This window comes from Colias eurytheme, chromosome 1 (assembly GCF_061535395.1).
Source record: "Colias eurytheme isolate Ceu_HAF_F1 chromosome 1, ilColEury1 Martin Lab GWU primary, whole genome shotgun sequence".
In the NCBI taxonomy this organism is placed as follows: domain Eukaryota; kingdom Metazoa; phylum Arthropoda; class Insecta; order Lepidoptera; family Pieridae; genus Colias; species Colias eurytheme.
Genome location: NC_142980.1, coordinates 577,427 through 602,369, shown reverse-complemented (window position 1 = coordinate 602,369; position 24,943 = coordinate 577,427). Strand labels below are relative to the sequence as shown.

General features: G+C 33.0%; 3 protein-coding genes across 5 annotated transcripts in view; 2 read left to right on the top strand and 1 right to left on the bottom strand.

Moving 5' to 3' along the window:
* Positions 1–6,492: 6,492 nt before the first annotated feature.
* Positions 6,493–24,943, top strand: part of LOC149910836 (facilitated trehalose transporter Tret1-like) — a 60,105-nt gene continuing 41,654 nt past the window's right edge. For both annotated transcript variants that reach the window (XM_090119814.1, XM_090119807.1), the window contains exon 1: positions 6,493–6,619. The gene's annotated coding sequence lies outside the window, so the exon portion shown is untranslated. The remainder of the gene's footprint in view (positions 6,620–24,943) is intronic.
* Positions 8,690–11,477, top strand: LOC149910839 (uncharacterized). Its single transcript, XM_090119602.1, has 2 exons — positions 8,690–10,097; positions 10,276–11,477. The coding sequence occupies exons 1-2, from the start codon at positions 9,260–9,262 to the stop codon at positions 11,460–11,462; spliced, it is 2,025 nt and encodes a 674-aa protein (XP_089975728.1). The 5' UTR covers positions 8,690–9,259; the 3' UTR covers positions 11,463–11,477.
* Positions 11,671–16,178, bottom strand: LOC149910838 (uncharacterized). Of its 2 annotated transcripts, XM_090119615.1 has the most exons (3): positions 15,718–16,178; positions 13,953–14,293; positions 11,671–13,364 (listed from the first exon to the last, which is right to left on the bottom strand). In XM_090119615.1, exons 2-3 carry the CDS (start codon positions 14,286–14,288, stop codon positions 12,384–12,386), a joined length of 1,317 nt encoding a protein of 438 aa, XP_089975741.1. In that variant the 5' UTR covers positions 14,289–14,293; positions 15,718–16,178; the 3' UTR covers positions 11,671–12,383. The 2 variants fall into 2 exon arrangements, with proteins under 2 accessions (XP_089975741.1, XP_089975750.1); XM_090119624.1 differs by lacking the exon at positions 15,718–16,178 and having other exon boundaries at positions 13,953–14,586.

Sequence of the window (24,943 nt, the reverse complement as noted above, 5' to 3'; positions counted from 1 at the left end):
AAATTTCCCGCAATCTCGACTAAAAACTACAGCTATTCGCATTCATATGTTTTGAAAAATAAAACCTTTTTTTATGTAATTTATTTAATTAAAAATTGAATAAAATTATTTCGTCCATATTTAACTTTAGTAGATAGGTGCTTTATAAACCCGAATTTATATTAAAATAAAAATTAAAACATGACTGCTAATTTATGTAGCATACGTCACTACCACCACTACCTTAATAATTCAGATGATTGCAATGACACCTCACAACTCAAAATCGATCCAACAGTTTATATTGCAGGGCGTGTCAAAGAAATATGTATTATACATACATACACTCGAAAACATAACCCTCTTTCTTCCGTAGTCGGGCAAAAATTTGGGAAATTTTTCAATATCTGGTAACATAACACGCACACAGAAGCACCGTGTTCGTACAGTGCAGCGGCGAAATGACAGCACACATAGCTTTATGGAAATGACGATAAATTATTCGGTTTAGTTCGGCAACGCTCCATCTGTCTTTTATTTTGTAATCTAAGCTCATGACCTAAAGAATTGAAGTCATAATTTATGTTGAACTAGAATTACTAGATGGACAAAATCTAAATTATAGTGCGACATAGAGCGCTGTCCGGGTGGAAGAAGCAGAATGCATTGTTCTCGGGCAGTGGTAGCTGATACCGCTTGCTGGTTGCCTGGTGGATCCTCAATGTACCCCTGGTGAAGTTCTCGAACTTTGTCATTCTCTCTGTTTTAGGGCTGAGAAGCGGCGCAGAATAAAAAGCATACTTCTTAAGTTTTGGGGTTTTGGAATCTTTCATCTCATTCATTATTTCCGAAGCGACCTGCTCCATGACTGGATCTCGGGTCGTTTTTGTGAACGCTTTTTTATGACTTAATCCAACTTTTTTAAACCCTGGTGAAATAATTTAGCATTAGTATGAGAACGATAATTTGCTTATGAATGAAATAGATCTACCTGATCCACAGCATGATGTAAATGATATTACAAAATGAGAAAAGTATGGGTAGTCAAAATATAATATGTATATCAAAGAAGTTTTAAATCTTACCAAGTTTTTTAGGCGGTAGTTCGTTTTTCACAGGATTTTCGAGTTTCGTATGGAACGATTGTTGTGTAATTATAGCTGAAGAGTGCTCTTCAGTGGTATATATTTTACTTTTGGGACTTTCACTGGTTGAAGATGTTATCGATATACTCATAGATGTCGAAGTTTGTTTCGTTGTTTCGGTTTTCGGTGACGTGGTGGTAGTTGTAGTCGATTTGGGGATGTCGCCGCCAGGATGTGGACCGAATGCATCTTCGTAATCTTGTCTTCTGCTTTCTTAAAATAATGTTCACTAAATTATTTACCCAATTAGACAGGTTCATCTAATCAACAAGAACACAGCTGCAAATCATTGCGATTTCGGTACATATTATATGGTATATTATGTAGGTAGTAGAATTGACAATAATAGCGAGCGAATGAAATCATTGGTCATCGGCCAGGGGTTGGGCGGAAACCATCCTGAAAATGAATGATTACGCCCTCCCCTGAACACCTCACGCCACACCCACGAGTGGCATTTTGCAATAAAAACCTAACGCAGTAGTTACTTTTTAATTCTTGAATGCATAGGATTGGTAACTTATGAAATGAATTGACATGCTATAATTTTACAAAAACGGACAGTATTCTGTATTGCTTTAAATAGTATAGCCACGCATTTGGTTCCGCATAACTCAAAAATTAGTTTTGTGAAGTGTAAAAAAAAATGAAATGATTGTAATTTTCTCAACATTAGTATTATTAAACTTACTATATAGTTTTCTTCGTGACGCTACAGGATGGGGTGTTAATAAGTTGCCGTGCTGAACCCCAGATCTTCTGCCGTCAGCTATCGGTGCTGTGCAGTAAAAATGTTATTATACTAGGTACATATTAGACCGGGAGATACTGACACAAAATTTCGAGTCATTTGTAACAGGATGGCGGTTCTACAGGGGTTTTAGTACGCAATGACAAAAAGAAAAACGATGGCGTGAACGCTGGTACCGGCGGCTTAGTCGCGTGGGCGTTAGTCGAACTCGTCGGAAAATAGCGAAAGTCAAACGATTTGTAACAGTATGGCACTTATTTTTCCTGTAAGTTTGAGGATCAACAAATATAAATACAAAATTTCAAAGATCTATGTGTTGGAAATCTTCACTTATATAAATTAATAATAAATTAAGTTTTCAAGTATGACAGCACTTTTTCCCCCTACTAGAAGTATGGCAAATATAATAATGGTCACATTTTATCAAATACTCTCCAAAAATCCAAATGCAATACTGGTACAAAAAGTTTGGCGAAATAAAAATTTTTTGCAGATTTTCGGCGGTATGGCGACCATTTGGAATCGTCCGAAAAGTATGGCATGGCGATTTTCGTAAATGGCTGCACGACGATAGTTACCTGTGCAAAAGTTAGCCTGGTACAAATGGTTGAATGATTGTTTTATTTAAATCAACACATTCGCGTCGGTATGGCGGGCTGTAAGTCACACCGGAAAAGTATGGCATGACACTACCGCCTACTACTTTTTTATGGGTTATCGGTAAATTCTAAAATTTTTGTGTTACAAATCGTTTGACTTTCGCTATTTTTCCGACGAGTTCGACAAACGCCCACGCGACTAAGCCACCGGTACCAGCGTTCACACCATCATTTTTCTTTTTGTCATTGCGTACTAAGACCCCTGTAGAACCGCCATCCTTGTTACAAATGACTCGAAATTTTGTGTCAGTATCTCCCGGTCTATATTATAGAAGTCGAATCGTGGCCTGTTCACTGTTTTTTTTATTCCAACTTTTATTTTTAAAATCTGTGCTGTAGAATGTCGTAATTAAAGCATATTATTTCAATATTTAACTACTTGATTATTATATATTACAATATATACTTACATACTGTGTCAGTAGGTTCAGTCGGCGGGCAGGTTTCGTCGTCCACAGAGCTTTGAAACTTTAGCTCACGTTTCCGGAGAATTATGTTCTCGCCTTTGACTCTGGCGTATTCTGTTGAAATGCAGAGACCAATAAAAAAGCAGAATGTTTATATAAATAATGCACAACGATCATTCATTTTTACAAAAGGTTTGCAATCAAAATAAAACAGTAAAATACCCCGCAATATGTCGCATATTGCTAATTACGATTAATAAGTACCTATTAGAAGTTGAAACTATAGTGACGTAAACTAAAATAAGTATGTACTTCTTAGTTACACCTTAAAGATATTAAATCAGATTTTTAGAAACTTTTTTTTCTAGGAAGACAAGAAACATAGATCTACCAATAATAGACTCACTCATTCGTAAACAATTTTTATCAACGGGTTGTTCTGTTCTCGAGTTAGCTAGTACAAATTACAATATTATTATACTACAATAGTAGAATAAAATGGGTTCTCAAAGAGAAGTAAGTAGTCACCAGTTTTCAACAGGTCCACGAGTAAGAGTGCCTGCTGCAGCGGGTCCTCTTGCGAGCCCGCCGCCAGCGCCGCTGCCATCACGCCGCACCACGCCACCACCTCCCATCTAAATAATGCCATTTGATTTATACATTTATGATTATTTTGTTGTTGAACGAACTGTTCGCAATAAAATGTTTTATTGTTCCATTTTTGTGTGATAAGGATTTTTTAAGTGAAAAGTAAAAAGTAAAAACCTTTTCGAAAATATATATTCTATAGGTAGGTAAAACAACAGATTTTTTTACATTTTATATATTTCCAGAGATAAGTGATTTAAAAATGATCTACGTTCGGTACTTCAACAGATGTTCCAATTACTAACATACCTAGGTATAGGAATGCTACAAAATAATAATTATTATACATAAGTAGTTAGATAGTGTGATAATAAAATCGTTATTCAAATTTCAAACCCAACACAAGTTTACTCAAACTTTATAACAATAATTATGGATGTTTTCAAGACAATACAATGGCATCTAAGATGCTTCTTTTTTAAACAGAATTTCACGTAATAACATCAAAGTGTAGCGAATCAAAAACTACATTCTGTTAAAATAATTCCAAGGATTTTCTATTGTGACCAGTCATTGAATCCGCCATTCGTTCTGCTCTATTTATGTATCCTCGTAGATAAACCTATGAGGTATAAAAAGTAATGCAGTTAAGCATATTAAGGTAGACAATTAATGCTATTAATTTTTGGGGTATAAGATAGTCTAGTAAGAACCTTCCTTACTTTTTATCAATATCTAATAGAACTAAGTAATATAGAACTAACTAAGTAAGTATTCCTTTCAATAATTGAGTACAATTTCTTATTTATCCATCTTTTTTGTGTGGTTTGAAATATTTTATAATAATTGATTTCCATGTGCTCGACTATATATTTCTGTTTTTCGCCGTCTCCTTCTGGTGGTGCGTTAGGGCGGCTCAGTCTGGCAGGACAAAGAAGGCTGATCAATGATCATCTTTTACGCAAAGAAAGTCGATCACGGAAACCGATGAAAATGCATCTGCCTCATATCTTACAAGGGCGCAGCACATGAGAGTTGAGACTTTCATTACACACTTATAAGAAACTACCTATTCAGTAATCTGTGCTTTTCCTTGAGTTAACAAAAAACAAAATTATGCAAAGAAAATACTGCTAATTTTGTACTCAAGTACTTAAAATTAACTTTTATTATGATATTACTGTTCAACTTTGTCTATGTTCAAGCAAGCTTCACAAGAATTTTCATTAGCTTGACAACATGGTGGGGAATTTTCATGCGCTCTTTGAACCAAGGAAGCGCTCTGGTACGATTAGGCTCCATTTTTGTCTGATACTTGTTAGACCGTGTCTTGATTTGCATACCTAGGTAACTAGATCATCCTACTTCCTACTAATATTAATGGGTTAAATAATTAAAAAAATCCTGTCCGGGATTTTATCAGTCAACCCATCTTTAATAGATTTTTTAATACCTAGACTACGTATTATAAAATTGGTCTCATTCTATTATCACGCCGCTACAGGTCGACCTATATTCGGATCTAGACCAATAAATGCGAAAGTTTGTGAGGATGTGTGTGTGTGTTGTTACTCTTTTACGCAAAAACTACTGAACCGATTACAATGAAATTAAGCACACAAATGGAGGGTAACTTGGATTAACGCATAGGATAGGTTTTATCCCGGAAATCCCACGGGAACGGGAACTGCGGGTTTTTCTTTGAAAACGCGGGCGAAGTCGGGGCGGAAAGCTAGTAGTTTATAAGCTGCAATTTAATATTATTAACTCAGGCCCCGGAATCACAGACACAATAGAAAATCTATTGTGTCGTGGACCGATCGGGCCGTTCGGGGCTCAATGGGTTATGCACAATACTTATATTTAAATAACTTATTTATAAAAAAAAGAATATCTTAATTACTCTCGATCTCGAATCTATAGTAATATTAAAAAAGCTGAAGAGTTTGTGTTTTTGTTTGTTTTTTATCTCAAGAACTAGGTACTGGTCCGATTTGAAAAATTCTTTCGGTGTTAGATAGCCCATTTATCGAGGAAGGCCATATTATTATTATTATTTATTTATAGCCCATTTATTTATAGGTAGCTATATATTTATATTGTCATCGCGCTAAGACTAACAGGAGCGGAGCACTGCGGGTAAAATCGCGGGGCACAGCTAGTAGTCTTGGCGGGGGCACTACCGTGCCCCCAGAAAATGAGCCATGGTCTCCTAAATATACCTTAAAAAAAAAGAGTCATAACGAAAGTGTCACAAGTGTCAAAGTAAAAATCTTCAAAGTTCACTTTTTATTGCCCCTAATTTTTTAAATAAAAACTGATTACAATGCATGGTGTTTTCTCCTAATTACCATTACAATTCAACAATACGAAGGCAAAAAGTAAATACAATATGCTGTAAACTGTAAAGTATGATTTATATCTATCTTGCTCGTATTGATTCGCTCGAATATCATTAAACAAACAGCAGTAGGCTGTTTCAAAACCCCTCGGTCTCCCCTACTTCCTAGTGCAATTAAACTTTTATGATTATTTTTATGTGCTTAAAACCAACAATTATTAATCAGTTCAACTATTGCAATTAAATAATAATTGGTCCTTTGCGAAGTGTCTCAAAAAAATTGAAATCTTTCTATAATTGTATTTACTTATTCAATCGCATTTCTTTTAGCGACCTTACTTTCTTGATTTGCAATTTTTACGACGGTAATCTAATTAGTACCTTATTATGAAATGAGGTTGAGGGTTAGATATTCTTTAATCGTCACGGATCTAGCACAACTATTTGTAATTATTGTAACCAATCCCTAATCGATACATTGCTAACGTTCCGGACCGTTAAATTAATAATGAGATAAAAACGACCGTTAAATAAATTTTCTATGTAAATAGTAGATAAATGGGTAGCGAGGATTCAATTAAACTAAAAGTAAAAGGTAGGTAGGTCGGGGTGCCGGAGGATCTGGCTAGTGCCTACTGCCTAGTTGCCGCCAGCCGCCGCCGCGGCCGTCCGCGAGTGTTGTCTCAGTGTCGTCTTGGGGTGGTCGTGTTACGTGCTCGTCTTAGGCCGTATTCGTGAGTCGTGTAAAGGTAAGTCGTTTCTGCGATTTGTTGACATGTGTATATTTTAATGAACCTGGTTAAGATGCACGCGTTTGATTATGAATAATGATTAATTAGTGTCATCGTTGTTCTTTTTATTTATTGTTATTTTAAAGTGAAATAAGAAATTTAATTAGAGAAGACGAATGCTAATGAATGTGTAAATCAATGGTTAATAGAGAATTGGAAAATTTGAAATGGTGGTGGATGTTGATTTTAAAAGTTTCTTAACGTATTTTTATTTACAATATTCAGAAATAATTTAATTACTAGGTACCCAGATTTTTACATGCTTATACAAGAAGGTAGTATTGTATCTTTGGAACGTTACGTTTTTTTAAATTTAAATTAGGAATGTGCATGGTCCTTGCGAATGCATTGCAAAAGCGATTATTATTTTTTGTTTAACTGCATTATAATATAACAATGTTTATATCAATTGTCTTATCTTTTACATTTATCTCAAGAGAGGTTTTATAGAATTAAATATGCTTTATTTCGTATCTTCACTATCACTACATAGTATAAAACAAAGTCGGTTTCTCTGTCCCTACTTCCCTATGTCCCTTTGTATGCTTAAATCTTTAAAACTACGCAACGGATTTTGATGCAGTTTTTTTTAATAGATAGAGTGATTCAAGAGGAAGGTTTTACTATATAATTTTATAGGTTTTAGACAAAGCGGGCGAAGCCGCGGGCGGTAAGCTAGTAGTTTATAAACTATCATTTTATTTAAGTTTTAAAGAATTAAAGAACGCTATTGTTCACGTTGAAATGCTTTCTATTTAGGTATTAGGTAGGTATTAGTAACAGCAATTAACGAATTTAAAACAAATGTTTATTTGAATTAAATGAACATAAAAAACGTGTAATCAGTGTAATATTGACATAGGTATAGGTTTCATGTAACTAATTTGCAACAAATGTCTTACAGTTTTATAATTTCTCCTGATACCTACCTACCTACGCATTATTTATAAAAAATACAGATATTATAAGAGCAAGGATGTTTAAAGTCATTTTACAACAATTATCAAATGAGCGGTAAATACGCTTAAATTCGGGGCCAAAATCTAATTACCTCTTTTATTGAGCCTAATCTATGGTTTTATTTATTTTTCAACATGCCTGTAATTAGGGCGAGGACAAGGGCGAGAGGTTTGTACGATTTCGAGACTTATCAATCAATGAATTTTATCACAATTACATTTTAATCGATAAAATATTACAAAATATTTGAATGACCCTCCTTTTTAATGCGTTGAGTACACCTGAGAGATAGTGTCCGGGTCCCTACAAGATTCGATATCTTGTTGACACTTTGGTGACATGTCATATTATGCACTTGAATTTAGTTAACATCAATCAAAAGGCTTAAGCGCGTCACACACGGTGAAGATACTATAATATTTTATCTTAAGATACTGTTATATTTTATATTACAGTATCTTAACGCATCCGGTATCAGCGTTCGGACCATCATTTTTCTTTATGTCATTGCGTAGGTACTAAGACTCCTGTAGAACCGCCATCCTGTTACAAATGACCCACAAAATTTCGCGTCATTTGTAACATTCATATGTACCACGGGCGAAGCCGGGGCGGACCGCTAGTCTTATATATAAAATTCTCGTGTCACAATGTTAGTCTGCATACTCCTCCGAAACGGGTGGACCGATTCTCATGAAATTTTCTGTGCATATCGGGTAAGTCTGAGAATCGGCCAACATCTATTTTTATATGTACCACGGGCGAAGCCGGGGCGGACCGCTAGTTTTCATATAAAATATTGTTTGTTATGATTTCGCATTCGATTCGAAGGTTTTTTTTGACATCTCATGTTGCTATATTGGACCTTGAAACAGGTCGTTGAATGTTACTATTTAAAATGTTGAAATCTTAGGTTGAAACATGATAGGGTAATTGGTATGGGGAATGGGAAACCATATTTTTTTTACGCAAGTAAAGTCGCGGTTGGTCACTAGTTTATTGTTAAAGACTGTAGTCTGTATCTCCCTATCAGTACTGTAAGTACATCAGAGATGCACGGTGCCCAAGCAGCAACCAAGCGTAATGAACACCTAAAAAGCAGCTAATGTATCACTTAACGCTGTTTTACAGCTGTATAAGAACGTTGATAAGACATTGTAGTGTTATAATGTCGGTTTAGGAGTAATTATTCAGCTCTAACTGTATTAAGTCTGTATTAAGGAGTCAAAGTACGCTTAAAGTTCTAAATCAGTGTATGATAACTGTCATGTACAGCTTTAAGTTTCCTGTAACGCTTTAATCTCATTTTAGTATTAAAGCTGTACAATAGCTGCATTTTGCATACCGTCACTTACTTAATACAGCTTAGAGCTGTATCATGGTGGTCCTCAAATCTTATTTCTGTATTATGAAGTAGGCAAACTCTCTTCTACAGCTTCTTTTTATGGTGTAATTGTACACCCTTTTACTGAAGATAGCTGTCTAATTTCTGTCTTTGAGAGTAATAAACAGCAATAAAAATAAATGACGCCTATAGTACTGTCTTAATCTGTATAATAGACAGTCGCCATTTTGAATTATTGTGCATTGTACGGTATTTTGTGATTGTATGCTGTATTTTGTGATTGTTTTAAAAATATGTGGAAAAAGCGAAAAAGATTTGGTGCTATTAGAAGAAAGATTGAACAGGAATATTTAAATATTACAAATTATCAACAAAATGAAATAACTGCCGAGGAACATGGAGATATTGCAACAGATCAGATCACCTACAGTCAAGCGTCAATACCGTCGACATCTAATGAAAGGGGTTCCGTAGAAAATATTGTGAATGATCAAAGTTATATCAGGTGTAACTTATTAGCTTTACCTTCTGCAACTGATGACGACATTTTATCATGCAGCAGTTCAAGTGACGGCGAAAGTGAATATGAAAAAAATTTATTATTTCGCCAACAAATACAGAATTGGGCCAGAGAAAGAAACATAGCTCAAGTAGCATTGAATGATTTAGCTACTATCATAAACTTAAGATTTCCAGGAATTTTACCATGCGATGCTAGAACAATTTTAGGTACTGCAAAGCAAATACAAATCAAACCGATTCAAGGAGGTGAATATTGGCATAACGGCCTAACTAAATCTTTAAAAAATATATTAGAAAAATGGGTTGACGTTCCGAGTAAAATTTGTTTGAATTTCAATTTTGACGGTCTTCCAATATTTAATAGTTCTAATAAAGAGTTTTGGCCGATTTTATGTACTATATTTGAAAGACCCGATGTAGAACCGTTAGTGATTGGTATTTATTTTGGTGTTGGAAAACCAAAGCAAATTGACGAATATTTAAATGATTTTGTTAACGAAATTGACAACCTAATTAAAAATGGAATGTACGTTGAACAAATCAAGAGTAAAGTATCTATAGGAATAAGATGTTTTATATGCGATTCTCCTGCGAGAGCTTACATTAAAGGTAATAGAATTGAAACAGTAGAATATAAGTAAATCATTATGCATAAATATCAAAAGATTGCAATTCACTTAAGTAATGCTACTACTTTTCTTTCACTTAAGTAATGAACTATGAGAATAAAATATGAATAATTTAAATACAAGTCACTTTGATAATGGTATATTAATTTATTTTTCAGGTGTATGCAATTTTAATGGAAAGCATGGATGCTTAAAATGTGTGACCGTAGGAGAATATTCACATACATCCCATACAGTAACTTTTCCTGATATGAACTGCCGTCCGAGGACTGACCAAGAATTTCGTGACAAGAAGTATGGACCTCACCATAAAAAAGACTCACCTTTACTACGATTAGGAATCGATATGATTGAAGACTTCCCGGTAGCAGATTCTTTGCATCTAGTCGACTTGGGCATAATGAAACGGTTACTAGTTGGTTGGCGCAATGGTAATTTTGGAAAGTACATAACTAAATGGTGTGCCAAAGATATTGAAACAGTTTCTAATTTTCTTTCTGAATGTAAATTGCCATCTGAAATTCATCGGTCAGTGAGAGGACTAGATTGTCTTTCCCATTGGAAAGCATCTGAATATAGATCATTCTTGCTTTATTTAAGCATTGTTATACTTCCACATGTGATGTCACATGACGCATTATGCCATTTTTTGACGTTTTTTTGCGGTATAACAATATGTACTAGTAAAAACTATGTTCATTTACTTCCGTTGGCAAAAGAGTTCCTACAGTATTTTGTTGAACATTTTAAAGTCTTTTACGGAGTAGATTATATTACAAGTAACGTTCACAATGTGGCACACATCGTGGATGAAGTACAACGGTTCGGTTCGCTTCATACTTTCAGTGCATATCCTTTCGAGAACAAGCTTTATTTAATTAAAAGGATGCTTAGGCACGGACACAAACCTCTTGCTCAAGTGGCGAAAAGATTTAGTGAAGATTTAGTAGCTTCAGAAATCGTACAGAGCAGAAAAAAAATCGTATTTAATGAACCATTTGTAAGTACTAACAATAAAAAACTAACTGCACTACATTTCAAAGACTATAAACTGTCACCAAAATCGAAAGATAAATATTTTTTATGCAACGATGGTCAGGTTCTCGAGGTAAAGAAAATATTTATGCTTGAGAAAAAAATAAAAATATGCGCTCTTATAATTACAGACTTAGCAGAAGTTTTTGAATCACCAATAAAATCGTCATATTTGAATATATTCAAAGCCAAATTGCATGCCTCTGGGCAAATTGAGACCATTGTTAATCCTGAAGATGTAAAAATGAAACTAGTATGTATAGAACATAAAAACCAATTATATTTTATACCCCTTTTGCACACAGTTTGATAGAGAAATAAAATTCATTCTAATTTATATAGATTTTTTATTTTTTATCAGTTTTCGCTAATAGAGTCATAATAATACAATTTCAATACTCATAGCAAAGTAATTTTCTACATATTATCTATAAACCGTGAAATTTAAGTATTAGGTTCCGTTTGTCAGGAGAACCATGAATATAAACAACTTTCACTAAGGGGCCTTCTTACTATCTTGAAAAAAAAATAGCTATTTCATACAAATTAGTCGAATAAGTATTGATATAAGTAAGAATGTCATTTATTGTAATCAAACAGCTGGCTTTTGAATATGAGCTAGAGTTAGTCCCAAAGTAAAAGATTTTCATAATCATGAATTAAATATCTTCACTAACGGAACCTAATAACTAATAACTAAAACTTCACGGTTTATACAGGGTGTAAAAAAGAGTGTAGAAACTTATGGAGATTGTTTTCCTCGAGGATTATAAGTTAAATAAAAAAAATTTACTGAAAATTGTTTAGTTTTCATTTTTAATTAGCTAAGTATTTAAATTAAATGCAATGCAAAATAAAAAGAAGTTTTAGTTGTTACTTATGTGTTTTTGGTAAGTATTAAACTAACATACTAAGTAAAAGACTATAAAATAAGTTTTGGTATATGTTTTGTCTTAAGGACAATCACAGTCTTTTTGAGTGATTATGTATCTTCTTAAAAAATAGGTTAGCTTAACAAAATGTTTTTTTCCATTCCGTCAGTCTTATAACATACTAATTTATAATAGTTTAATTACTACTTTGTCTTATAAGAAAATCACAGCCACGAGATTACGTGTTTTTAAAACAACTTAATTCTACGTTTTTTGAACCGATGTAGATAGCTAAACAATCTCAATCAAAACCGATGTAATAGCTAAAGAATCACTTTGTTAATAGGTAGTAATACCTATTAACAAAGTGATTCTTCATTCTCCTCTCGTTCAATAGATTCTGCGTCATTTGCTATATTTTCAGAGCTTTCTTCGTTCGTTTCCATATCATTTTGTATTTCCTCTTGATTTCCGGCGTTTTGGTTTTCTTGTTGTGGTCCAGTTTTTTTTGTCCTTATTCTTTTTGTAGAGGCTCTTTCGTTTTTATTCAGTTTCCTCTTGCCAGAGTTTTTTAATACAGACTTGAAAAAATTTTCGTTATCAGTCAGGGTGTAAGTGCCATCCCAGGACCTTACAAGTTCAAAGAAAAAGTTAAGGATGTTTTTGTATTTTTTCAAACCAAATTTAGTCTCCTCGCTCTTCCTGCTCCCCCCTGTCCAAGAGCATTTACACAGAAATTCCCGAGATAGAAACATGTCTAGTATTTTATAGGCGCATGTTGCCCCTTTGCCCTCTGATTTTGGACATACAAAAGAATATTGTGTTAAAAGTTTAATTTTATTTTTTTTGTCCAATAGAAATGACTCCATCTTCTCTAGGTCTGAAATAGAGTCAATAGGTTTTATGATGAAAGCTTCACTATCAAATCTTAGTTTGGATTCGGCCAATGAAACCACATCTGCATTTTTGTTCAGATCCTGCTTGGAAAATCCATCGTCTAGTTGTACCGATAAGCTTGCCAATTTATGAAATATTTTTTTTTGATTACTTTCCAGAATGTTTATTTTTTGTTCCATATTATATTGATTTTGCAAGATTTTTTGTAGATACTGAATAGTCTGATTGACATCATTATTTTGCTGGGTTTGAATAGGAATTTGAGTTTCAAACTCATTGTGCAAGGTTACCATGCTGCCCGAATTTGTTTCTACATCTGGTTCATTCACGACGTATTGAACAATATATTCCGTTGCAGTTGAAGCGTCCAGATCGGGATGTAAGGGTTCGAGTATTTTGGTTGAAGCTGATGAAGTGGATGGTAGAGTTGGTGTCTTAAAAACCTGAAACCAACCATAAACAACATAAAATAAATATTATCAAAAACATCATAAAATGTTATCAAAACTGCAAAATATTTATAAGTCTAATACGGAATGTAAACATTTCAAACAAAATATTCATATTGAATCTATATATAATATCATTGTATTGAATAGGTATAAAGCGCGCTGGTGCCGAACCACGCGCCGCTTGTCAACGAGCCTGGATCGCTGAACGATCGTCAAATATCAAATATGGCTCTGTGCCTTATTTATTAACTCATCACGAAACCGCTAAAACTGCTAGACCCATAATTTAATTTAAGTTAATTTAATTTAGTTTACAGTTAGTAGACATTCGCGGAAAAAGTAAGGATGTTGCGATGAGCTGGCATTAAGGGGGTCTAAAAGACCTCGCAAGTTTTAAGAAAATCCTCAATAAAAACTACTTATTCTAACCGTGCAATGACTGGGAGGTTCGTCTAGTGAACCTATAAAATTTAAAGTATAAATGCAATTGGGTGCGGATTTTGAAAATTTGAGTACGTCTGCTTACTTGCTGAGACCACACTACTAATCAAAATAATGTAAAAAGAAAAATATACAAACCAACTGCTCTGCTAAAGCGTTATAGTTCACGTTTTCTTTTTGACATTGCACTTTGCTGTTTTGTATTTCTCTGTCGGTGTCATCCGTATCGCTTCTTTCAAGCATAAGCCCTAATTCTCTCTCTGCTTCCGAAAAGGACGGTATTGAGTGTCTTTTTACTCGACACCTTGAGGCTGACCATCCAGTTGCAGGTAAACAATTTTCATTCATGACCAATTTGCGCACATCTAAGCAGTTTTTTGGCCATTTCAAAATGCCATTTGTTTCCCATAAACTGGGTACAATGAAAAGTAAACATTTCCCTTTCTCCACTGTCTCCACAATCTTGAACGGCATTTTTCCTAAAAAATAAATAAATATGTAAGTACTTATTTTATTATAAAAGGGTTTTTTAAAAACAAGATTTTATGCAATTTACAAGTCTATACAAAAAATATATTTAGTTCAATCAAACAACATGAAGGTAGTTTTTATTTCAGACAGATCGATAACAGGTTATAAGTTGTGAGGCTAAAAACGCTATAAAAAAATGAAGTGAGCCTTGAATAGTTAGTAATTCAGAATACACTTGCCAGTCATCAGGTTAGCGGCTCACTTAATTTTTTTATAGCGGTTATTCTACAATAGCCACATAATTGCATTTAATATAAGGCACATTCCCCACATTGCTCGCACATGCCTCTCATGTACATCTGCTCACAATTGAAGCTCATTTACCCGCTCACCTGACGTTCACAAATAAACGCTTGTAAAAAGTTTTAGGATACACTGAATGTTTGTTTAATTACTGCCGAATTCAATTAATTTACACGAGCTTTAAAATAAAATATCTAATTGTTTTAGTTTTGTTGTACGTAGTATGTTTGTGCACAAGTATGATACCGCGAGCGAAAATCTAAAAACGGCACGTGGCGCGCGCTCTTGACCGCTACTGGAGGGTTAGACCGCGCTAGGGTTTTTAACTCGCTGCAACATTGATCATAAATCATCTTAACCTATGTTGAGAGTACTCGGCGCGGGCGCATGTATGTTATCAGATAATTTTGTATGAATTAGACGGAAAAAATGTAATAACTAAGTAAAAAACGAAACACAAATGTATCGATAATTCTTATCGACTGCAGTAATGTACATCTCTACGCATAAACAAAAGGATCGCGCCATTCTCCCAAGTGGGAGAGAGAAAGCAATACTGTTGTCTCGTTCCGATAATTTATGACCGAGTTTGCAGCGAGTTAAAAATCCTAATCCATAAACAAAACAAAATATTTCTTTACAAATTCTAGGCCGCAAATCTACAATAATTGCTTTGAAATTTATAAAAAATATGTAACTTTAATAGTTTATTTTCGAAAACGTGATGTGATCTCTCAGCGCATTTTGGTTTTTCACTTAATATTACGTATCCCTAAAAAGGGTTACAGGTTACGTTCGAAACACTGCTATGCAACATTATTAGTAAATTTATTCGTTTATACAGCCCATCAACCACTAAAAGCTGAATACTAGTATCCATTACCTACATAGTACAGCTATTAATGCTATAAGACCATCAAAATAGAATTTAGGCTGCTTAGCAAATTGTCGCCATTTTATCAATTACAAATCGAAGATTACGAACATGAATACATAAAAATTAGACTAATGTTTTTATGTTTATCAATATATTCAGTTTGTCCAATAACCTACCATGCACCAATGAGGCTCTACGTCCATTAATTCAAACATTTTTAAATTCTAACCTATAAAAACCATATTTACTTACCTTATTTAATATCTCTTCCTTTGTTATTTTGCTGGCGCGTTTATTTTTTACCACAAAACATATATATATCCACAATAAACTTATTTTTGCACGATAATGCACTGTATCCTGCGCCTATCAAACCTCCAAATCTTTAAACACAATTAATATAGCGTTTACAACAAATGTCACTTAATGGATTATAAAATAACGCCATCATTAAAATAATCTTCTGTTTCGTTTTAATTCTTTTATGTAACTATTTATTCAACAGACTTTTTACAGCGTAAAGCTTAACAAGTGAGTAACAATGTAGTAATTGGAGTGTATTGGTTTCCTCGTACACCATAGTACAGCCGCAAAACAGCTATTATGCAGCCTATTTTATGCTTATACAGCTACTGTACAGCTAATATAACGCAAAACGCTGCATAATTTGTGCCAATTTCAGGGGTATAAGTTCTGTATAAGCGCTTATACAGCCTTCATGCAGCCAAGAAATACAGTATTAAGAGTATAAACGAACTTTAATAGCGCTGTTATACAGCTTGTGATGCTGCTTGGGTGTGAAATACTGTAGAAACAAATAAAAACTAACCTTCACAAACAATGTGTTACAATGGACTTAGAAAGATTTTATGGCAATGCACATTGCTGTTCTTATTTTCTATTCAAGTTTCTATTTCTGAACTGTATAATTATTAAAATAGTACTTACATGTTTCTATGGAGACACCTTTTATAATATTATATTAAAGATTTTTTAGAAGCATTTTCTAAATCAGAAAGTGTGTTTTTATGTTTGTATGTTTTATTTTCACGCCGAAACAGCTGAACCGGTTTCGATGCATTTGACATTGGCGACGGATACAAGGTGCTTTTTGTTGCTCGATCGGCCGCGGCGCGCGGAAAGCTACTTATAGTTTCAACAACTCATTGAATAAATACTTCATTTTGTGCTAGTAATTGGAGTTTGGAGTTCTCCTCAAACGTTTGAAATGTTTCCGCAACTATGATATTATACGAATTTATTCCATTCATTAAAATGATTATAAGTTTGCCAACTTTACATTGAACTTAAGTATTTTTAAATGTTCTGAAAAATGTGTGGACTGTCAAGGGAGCAGAGGGGACTAACCTGTGGGACTAACAACATAGTACCTATAAAGAGAACATGAGAAAGCAAAGTATAATATTTATGTAACCGACAGCATTAGACTCGACTTTCATTCAAAACGGATCTAGATTTAATTCATACGTTAAAAAATACACTTATCAAGGATCGGTGACAATAAAATAATTTCATGAGTTTAACCGTGTTTAGTTTAGTTTAGTTTTTACTACGTATGAGACGACTATGACTGTACTTATTTATGTATTTGTTTTGCACGAATTGACACAGTTATAAATTGTAACAATTATCTAAAATCTAGGACGTTTCTAAAAAGACGACTCTTAGATTAGATTAGACATCAAAAGTAACGGTTTTCGTGTGTCTGGTTCAAGTTTGGTTTTATGCAAATATCACTATCACTACATAGTATAAAACAAAGACGCTTTTTCTGTCCCTATGTCCTTATGTCCCTTTGTATGCTTAAATCTTTAAAACTACGCAACGGATTTTGATGCGATTTTTTTTAATAGATAGAGTGATTCAAGAGGAAGGTTTTAATATATAATTTATTAGGTTTTAGACAAAGCGGGCGAAGCCGCGGGCGTTAAACTAGTATATTATAAGGCTAGCGGTAGGTACACCCCGGCCACGGAAATTATTGCTTGTGTTATTGCCGGGATTTTTTTTAATCGGTGCTGTCATTTCTGAGGTACCCCTAATAAAAGTAAGTTTGTACGTTTGAACGCGCTAGCGTCAATTCCAACGTCAATTTTTTTTATTACCTACTTATATAGAATACCGATATACATAACTACATACTAGGTATAGTAATTTTAAAATTGCGATAAATTCATTGTTTGACCACATTCGGTGTTGTGTTTATAAATTCACGAATAATTAAAACCAGACAAGTAACCTTTTATTTAAATTTTTTGCTTTTAGAAAACCGCCAGTTTTATCAAGTCGATGTCGAGTCGAGTCGATACGTGGCATATTTTTCTCCCATTTTCCAAGTATCAATGAAACACAAACAACGTAGGTACGGTGCCCATGTATGTATTTTTATTAATTAGAGAAGAAGAACTTGATTTTTCTGAACTGTATGATGTTTAAATATATTAGAGTCTAGAGATGTAGGTTGACTGAATAAAATAATATAAATGATATACCGGTCGATCTGCTTGTTGATAATCATTTTCTATATAATTTCGTGATCTTCCGATGTTTATGATGTCTGCTTATTTTGGTGTTACATATGTATAAACTAAAATAAAGAAGTCATTCAAATTTACTATAACTGCTAAACGAACTTTCTAAAAAAAATTGCAAAAGGTTGTGAAATTAGGAACTCCATTTAAACTATTTTATGATTAGATAAGTGCGTAAAAATAGGCCAGTCCATCGTCCATTATGGGCCAGTTTATACCACCATTCAAGAGTAGACAGTAGTTCATATATGATGCTTTTCCAAACATAGTTACAATGATTGATCGGTGGCCAATGTCCATTGATTGGCCGAATGTGGCACGGTACTTTTATATTTTTTAATAGTCAACACAATGGCAAAACAAAAAAAATGTATTTATATTTTCAAAAATAATGTATTTATTATTGTTAGCTTTATGTATCCGGCAAGGATCTTGGTACTTCTACACGCAGTAGAAAGTAGTAAGAAGAATTTTTAGAATTTTATTAGAATTTTTTACATCATTAAAGGAGTTTTTACACGTTTGTGTAAAATAACATAAAAATGACTATTACGTGTTGTTTTTAAACATAAGTGCTTGTTAAATGACCCTCATAAGTTTTGCTTTGTACTAACGATGATTGAACTGTGAAGAACCTTCACAGTTTGTTAACGGACTTAAAAGAAAAAAAATATCAATTATGCACGTACGTATTTGTATGTCTATACTATCTATACTAATATTATAAAGAGGAAAGGTTTGTAATTATGTATGTATGTATGGTTTTCACGAATAAACTACTGGACCGATTTTGATGAAATTTGGCACAGACAATCTTTAGACCCTGAGAAAGAACATAGGCTACCTTTTATTGCGAAATATGTACCACGGGCGAAGCCGGGGCGGACCGCTAGTAATAAAATATTTAAATAAGATTATCTATTAAAGCTTCTGAGTAAATATAGATCATGTTTTACTTCAAATTATGTACATATGTGTGTATATTTTGTATATGTATGTTGATCTTATATCATTTTCATTTACATTGCCTTCAATCTGTTTAAGGAAAAGGATTTCATCGAAATTGGTACAGCAATTAAATATATGCGTGTGTAAATACTAAATAATATTCCTATTTGTTAAAATGAAATACATCAACAGACTATCTCGAGAGACTTGAATTAGATAAGGTCATTCAAATAGCTAACATTTAAAATCTATTAAACAACTTTTTAGTAGTTTCGTATTTCCGGTATTTTTGTATTTATTATTCCGTGAATTTAATTGGCGTAGGAATCTGTTTTTAATAAAATTATCATTTGCTTTTGGCCCCAAAAGGCATATTACATGTAGCAAAAAGTTGATTCTTACATTGTTAAAATATGGTTAAAATATATTTTTAACAACAGACATCACACCTACTTGTAAGTTTGTAAGTAGATATGTTATTCGCTTATGATTTTTTTATTCTAGTTTGAAATCTTTTAAATAGCAATTGCTTGAAATAAAAAAATATTCTGTCGAAGGGTGAGTTTAAGAGTTAATCTTCCCGTCGTCGATAGGGCAAATTGTGGCTAATTACACGCAGGGGACGTTAAAAAGAAAAAAAAAAAGAGTTAGCTCTTTTCAGTACTTGACTGTTTTATCGACTCCCCTTTGTATTTTAGACTATTTTTAATGTTCGGAAAACCAAGAATTGTTTTTTTCAGATTTTTTAAAATGTGATTCTTATAGGGTATGTTTTAATTAATATATCGACAACATGACGTTACCCTGTAATAAACTATCTTCGTATTTCATAGAACACCGTACTCAATAGTTTGTATTTGTGTAGTAAATAACTAAATAGTTTTTCAGACTCTCAGTCTATATTTAACTTCATTAACGACGTAATGCAATGCTTGTAAAGGATCTATTCTCGGCTTTAGATTATGTATTTTATAGTCATATTACCATATTTATCGGGTTTGTTGGAAAGATTCAAATTTCTTGCATTTCTAGTCAATAAAATTCTTTGACCGAGCTAGCCGGAACTACAACACGTTTCCTTAAAAAATTTAGGGCCCCTGAAAACATCCAACATGAAATAGTGTTGCAACATCTAATATCATTAGATAAGATATTCATATTTTTTATTTGACGATGAAATCTTGTGCATCTTATAACTATAAATACATCACTACATAGTATAAAACAAAGTCGCTTTCCCTGTCCCTATGTCCCTATGTCCTTTGTACGCTTAAATCTTTGAAACTACGCAACGGATTTTGATGCGGTTTTTTTTAATAGATAGAGTGATTCAAGAGGAAGGTTTATATGTATAATAACATCCATTAAATAGTGGAGAAGTACTGTTATTTTTGAGGTTTCTAATGTGATGTCGTAAAAAATTACATTTTTTCCGCTTACATTGCAAACGCAGGCTGAGGCCTACGAGTTTTATCAAAATAATGTACTAAATATTATACACATTGAAAAGGTCTAAAGAAAAGTCCGCGATGGTATATGTCTATCTCTTATGGATAACCCACAATAACTTTTTTTTGTCATTTACTTTTTACGACAAATAATGACAAATTTTCGATGCGATTTTAACCAATACAGCATTAATCCTTAACCAATTAAATACCTTGAATACATTGTTCATTTAATATAGATCTATATGGCCCTTTACACCGTATGATTTAAGTGAATATTTTCGAAGATATTACAGATTTAAAAATTGCGGGACGTAGCCTTTGCGGCGATACCGGCCGGCCGCCCGGCTATCTATTTTATACCCGTGCGAAGCCGGAGCGGGCCGTAATGTTTTTATATACAACGTTCACAGTTTTTCTGTAGTGTATTTAGTATCAGCATTGCACCCGTGCGAAGCCGGGGCGGGTCGCTAGTTACTTATAAAGTGACAAAATGCTTACTATATAAATCTTTATAATGTTGAGATGACGACGGAGGTCATTGCTCTATATTTTAATACATATTTGGCATTGTTACTCATGCAGATATATCTAAAACATAATCTATTTATCTAGCCACACGTGCATAGCCGTGGGCTGAATGATGAATCATTGTTTTGGTAAATATGTACTAATATTATACATACATATATCTATCTAATCTTTCCATCTATCATATAAATATCTCAATCTAAATATTTCCATGAAATTTCGTATGCAGGGGGTATCGGGGGCGATAAATCGATGTAGTTAGGACTCATAAAAGAAAATACAAAGCTTGTCATCCAAGTAGACAAGGTACCTATTCCATACAAAAGAAGCGTATGTGTGACCTAATAAACATTAAAGTGCATCACGTTCATCCTATACATACATACATACCTACATGGTCAATATTTTAAGCGCAACCGTACATTAATTTAATATGTACATATTTAATAATGCAAAACATTTATAATAATTATATGTAGGCAGGTTTTATTAAATTATTACATTTTATTTTTTGAGACCAAGAAAAAAACTAGAAAAAAAAAGGATTAATATTTGTGCGTTGTATTAAAAAACACTATCACATAGACTATAGTAGGTACCATCGTGATAAAACCATATTTATCTCGAGAAAAAAAGAGCGCCAAAAGTGGTTTATCGCAGATAAAACCAAAACTAAAAGTAATTACACAAAATGCTCTGACAAATATCTTGCAAATGTTTTAATATAATTGTTTATGAAAAAAAAATCATAATAAGTATTACCATGTCAAGTAGAAAACGTAAAAGCGTGAAAATTAGAGCTAACTTGGTGATTTTTTTTTATCGAGTCAATTTTAATATTTTATGTTTTTGATTGAACAGAATCGTTGAACATATCATCTAGTTTGATATATATTTTATTTTTTAGATTTGGTCTTGAATATTACACGTATCATCTAATAGAAGATTGGTAATTTTGCTTTATACGCACCCTTAAACCAATTCGACCTTACGTGGGGCAATGGAAATACCTAACACAGAAAAATTTCTAATATTACCATGCTTAGTTCTATCACAGGTTCTATTCACATTAGGTTTATTTAACTTGAAACTAGTATTTATTGTTTAATTGTATACGCGTTCCCGGAAACAGGGTTTGAAATATAATCTACATTACCACAAAACATGTTTTATTCAAAATGTATGACGGATTAGCAAAGAAACATTATTATTTATTTGTATGTATCGGGCAAGGATCTTGGTACTTCTACGAGTAGTAGAAAGTAGTGTTAGAATTTTTTACATCAATAAAGGAGTAAATTTAAAAACAAGTCTTTGGAACTCCTATGTAGGTACCTATTTACTATGCGCACGAGGACTTTTATTAATTGTCTTTATGATAAGAAGTAGTTCGTCGACGTTATCTAAGTTAATAATTTTCTTGCTCGAATAAGAAACACCAAAGCACAGACCAAAGTATCCTTATTATATTTTTAAATATGCTTCTTAGAAAATAAACTAACCTAGAACGTCGTCAAATTACCTATTTCTTAGTATTCATAAGCAGATTTAAACTAATAAAGGTGATTGAGCCAATATCAGTAGGTACATAATATGTAGGTACATTAATCCATATTGCACGCCTCATAAGCGAAGCGTTGAGGTGGGTACTACTGTCACTTCGCGCAAAACATCTGATTTTTCAAACTTAAAATGTCTTTATGTATCATACATTGCACTTGTAAGATAATACATACACACACATATTAAGAAAAAACACTATTTTTAATGTTCATGATATTTTTGATGTCATTTTTGTTATTTAAACTAGTTAAAAAACAGTTTAAAAAAGTTCTGTCTTGGACGTCCGTGTGTCTGTATGTGCGGATCCTTTTTCTTGTTAACACGATAGCGCCGAAATACTTTACTAATCGAGTCTTTTTTTTTTTTTCTCTTACGCTTGAGTATGCTCAGGAATAGATTATAGAACCCTTTCATTTTTCAGGGTCTGATTCGATGTGGTTTAATTGTTATTAAATAAACAAAAATAATAATTAATAAATATTTATTAAAAAAAAATTATGAGGCGTGCACTTTTGGATTTTCCAAATTATTTTTAAATTTACAATGGGTGAAGTAATGCGTAAAAAGTAGGTAAAGAAATTTAAATTTTGGATTGGTAACTCAGTAATATACAAATACTAGAAGTAACGATCATATTCAATACCTAGACACATAAAATAAATATAATTTTAATTATAATTCCCGTATAATTCACGTAAGTAGGTACTCAAAATACAAAATTAATTACATACATGATTGTTAACTTGCAATCATGTAAGTATATCAATGTCGTTGTAAGATAATAATTTTACGATTATGTATGGTAAATAAAAAAATAGGTGTCTTTACTGGGGGCGATTGTAACTATAATATATCAACATAAATATAAGTTACACGCTAATTCTCATAAGTATTAAGGAGATTATATTGAAACTTGAAAGCTCTGCAGTAGGAACTATTAAATTTTAACAAAAATACATAACAACATAACGTAGTAAAGGGTTGATGATGATAAAGGGTTTATTCAATTACTTTTTGGTGTGATTAAATTTCATATAGCCTCCAAAATTTTATGAGTAGGTACATTATGCCCTTTATATTTTTAATACATCTAGGACTTAGAATACATAAAATATAAACTGAGTTTTATACATTTTTATATATATAGGTATTCTAAGCACCTTGTAGTGTTCAGATTCTATGTAATTTACTAATGAATCCTTAAATATATTTTACCCTTTCAGGCAGTCGCGTAAAAACTTGATCGTTGGAGACGAGAATTTCCGAGAAATTTTCTTCATATAATTTTATCGCAAAGTGCAATGCGCGGAAAATTGGCAATGTTTACTGATTGGTCGTGTTAATTGCTTTTTGAAGTATTAAATAACACTCAGTTAATCTAGTTGAGCTGGTGTTATTAGTTATTACACCCGCGATGTCCGGTAACACAAACAAAAAGATAATTAGTAGTAACGTTAACACTTGCGCCAGTGTGCGCGAAATTTCCCGGTTGCAAAATCATGTAGGCGCTAATTGAGGTTCTAATTCTATATTACGGTGGTTTGAGTAACAATGTTACGATGCTACTATTATTATATATTCCTTGTAAACTTTTAATGACTTATATATATGACTTAATTTCCGACCCTAAATAAAAAACTTGAAAGAGTAGGTAAACATTGTGGCGTATAATTTCTTTTGAGTAGTATATTTTTCTTATTTTTCTATAAATTACATCCGATATTGATAATAACGTAATGATTGTATTCAATTGAATATTAAGTTTTTTACGGGTATAAATATATGTTATTATGTTAATACTTAATATAAAAAATTAGATTTTCATTGAGACAAGTGCGATTTATTGAAACAGTTTAAATTCAGATTTGTTATCAAATAATTATAAAACACATCTGTAATATTTTTTATATTTTATAGTATTGTATACAAAAAGTAGTGAATCTATACATTGTTTGGTTTGGGCGAGCTAGACCGTCGTCGGGCAAAAGACCTAAAGGTGTCCTGCAGGCGCTCGGTCAAAGATTTCAGATTGCTTTTGCGAGTGGACTCCGGTTCCTTTGTTTCCTGCTAAAAAAATCATAAAAATGAACTTCGTTTACAGTCAGTCGAGAAATGAATTTAGAATCTAGATAATGACCAGTTTCCTATTTAAGTATTAGAATTATAAATAATTGTTTATCTTATACTAGCGACCCGCCCCGGCTTCGCACGGGTGCAATGCTGATACTAAATACACTACAGAAAAACTGTGAACGTTGTATATAAAAACAAAGCGACCCGCTCCGGCTTCGCACGGGTATAAAATAGATAGCCGGGCGGCCGGCCGGTACCGCCGCAAACGCTACGTCCCGCAATTTTTAAATCTGTAATATCTTCGAAAATATTCACTTAAATCAAACGGTGTAAAGGGCCATATAGATCTATATTAAATGAACA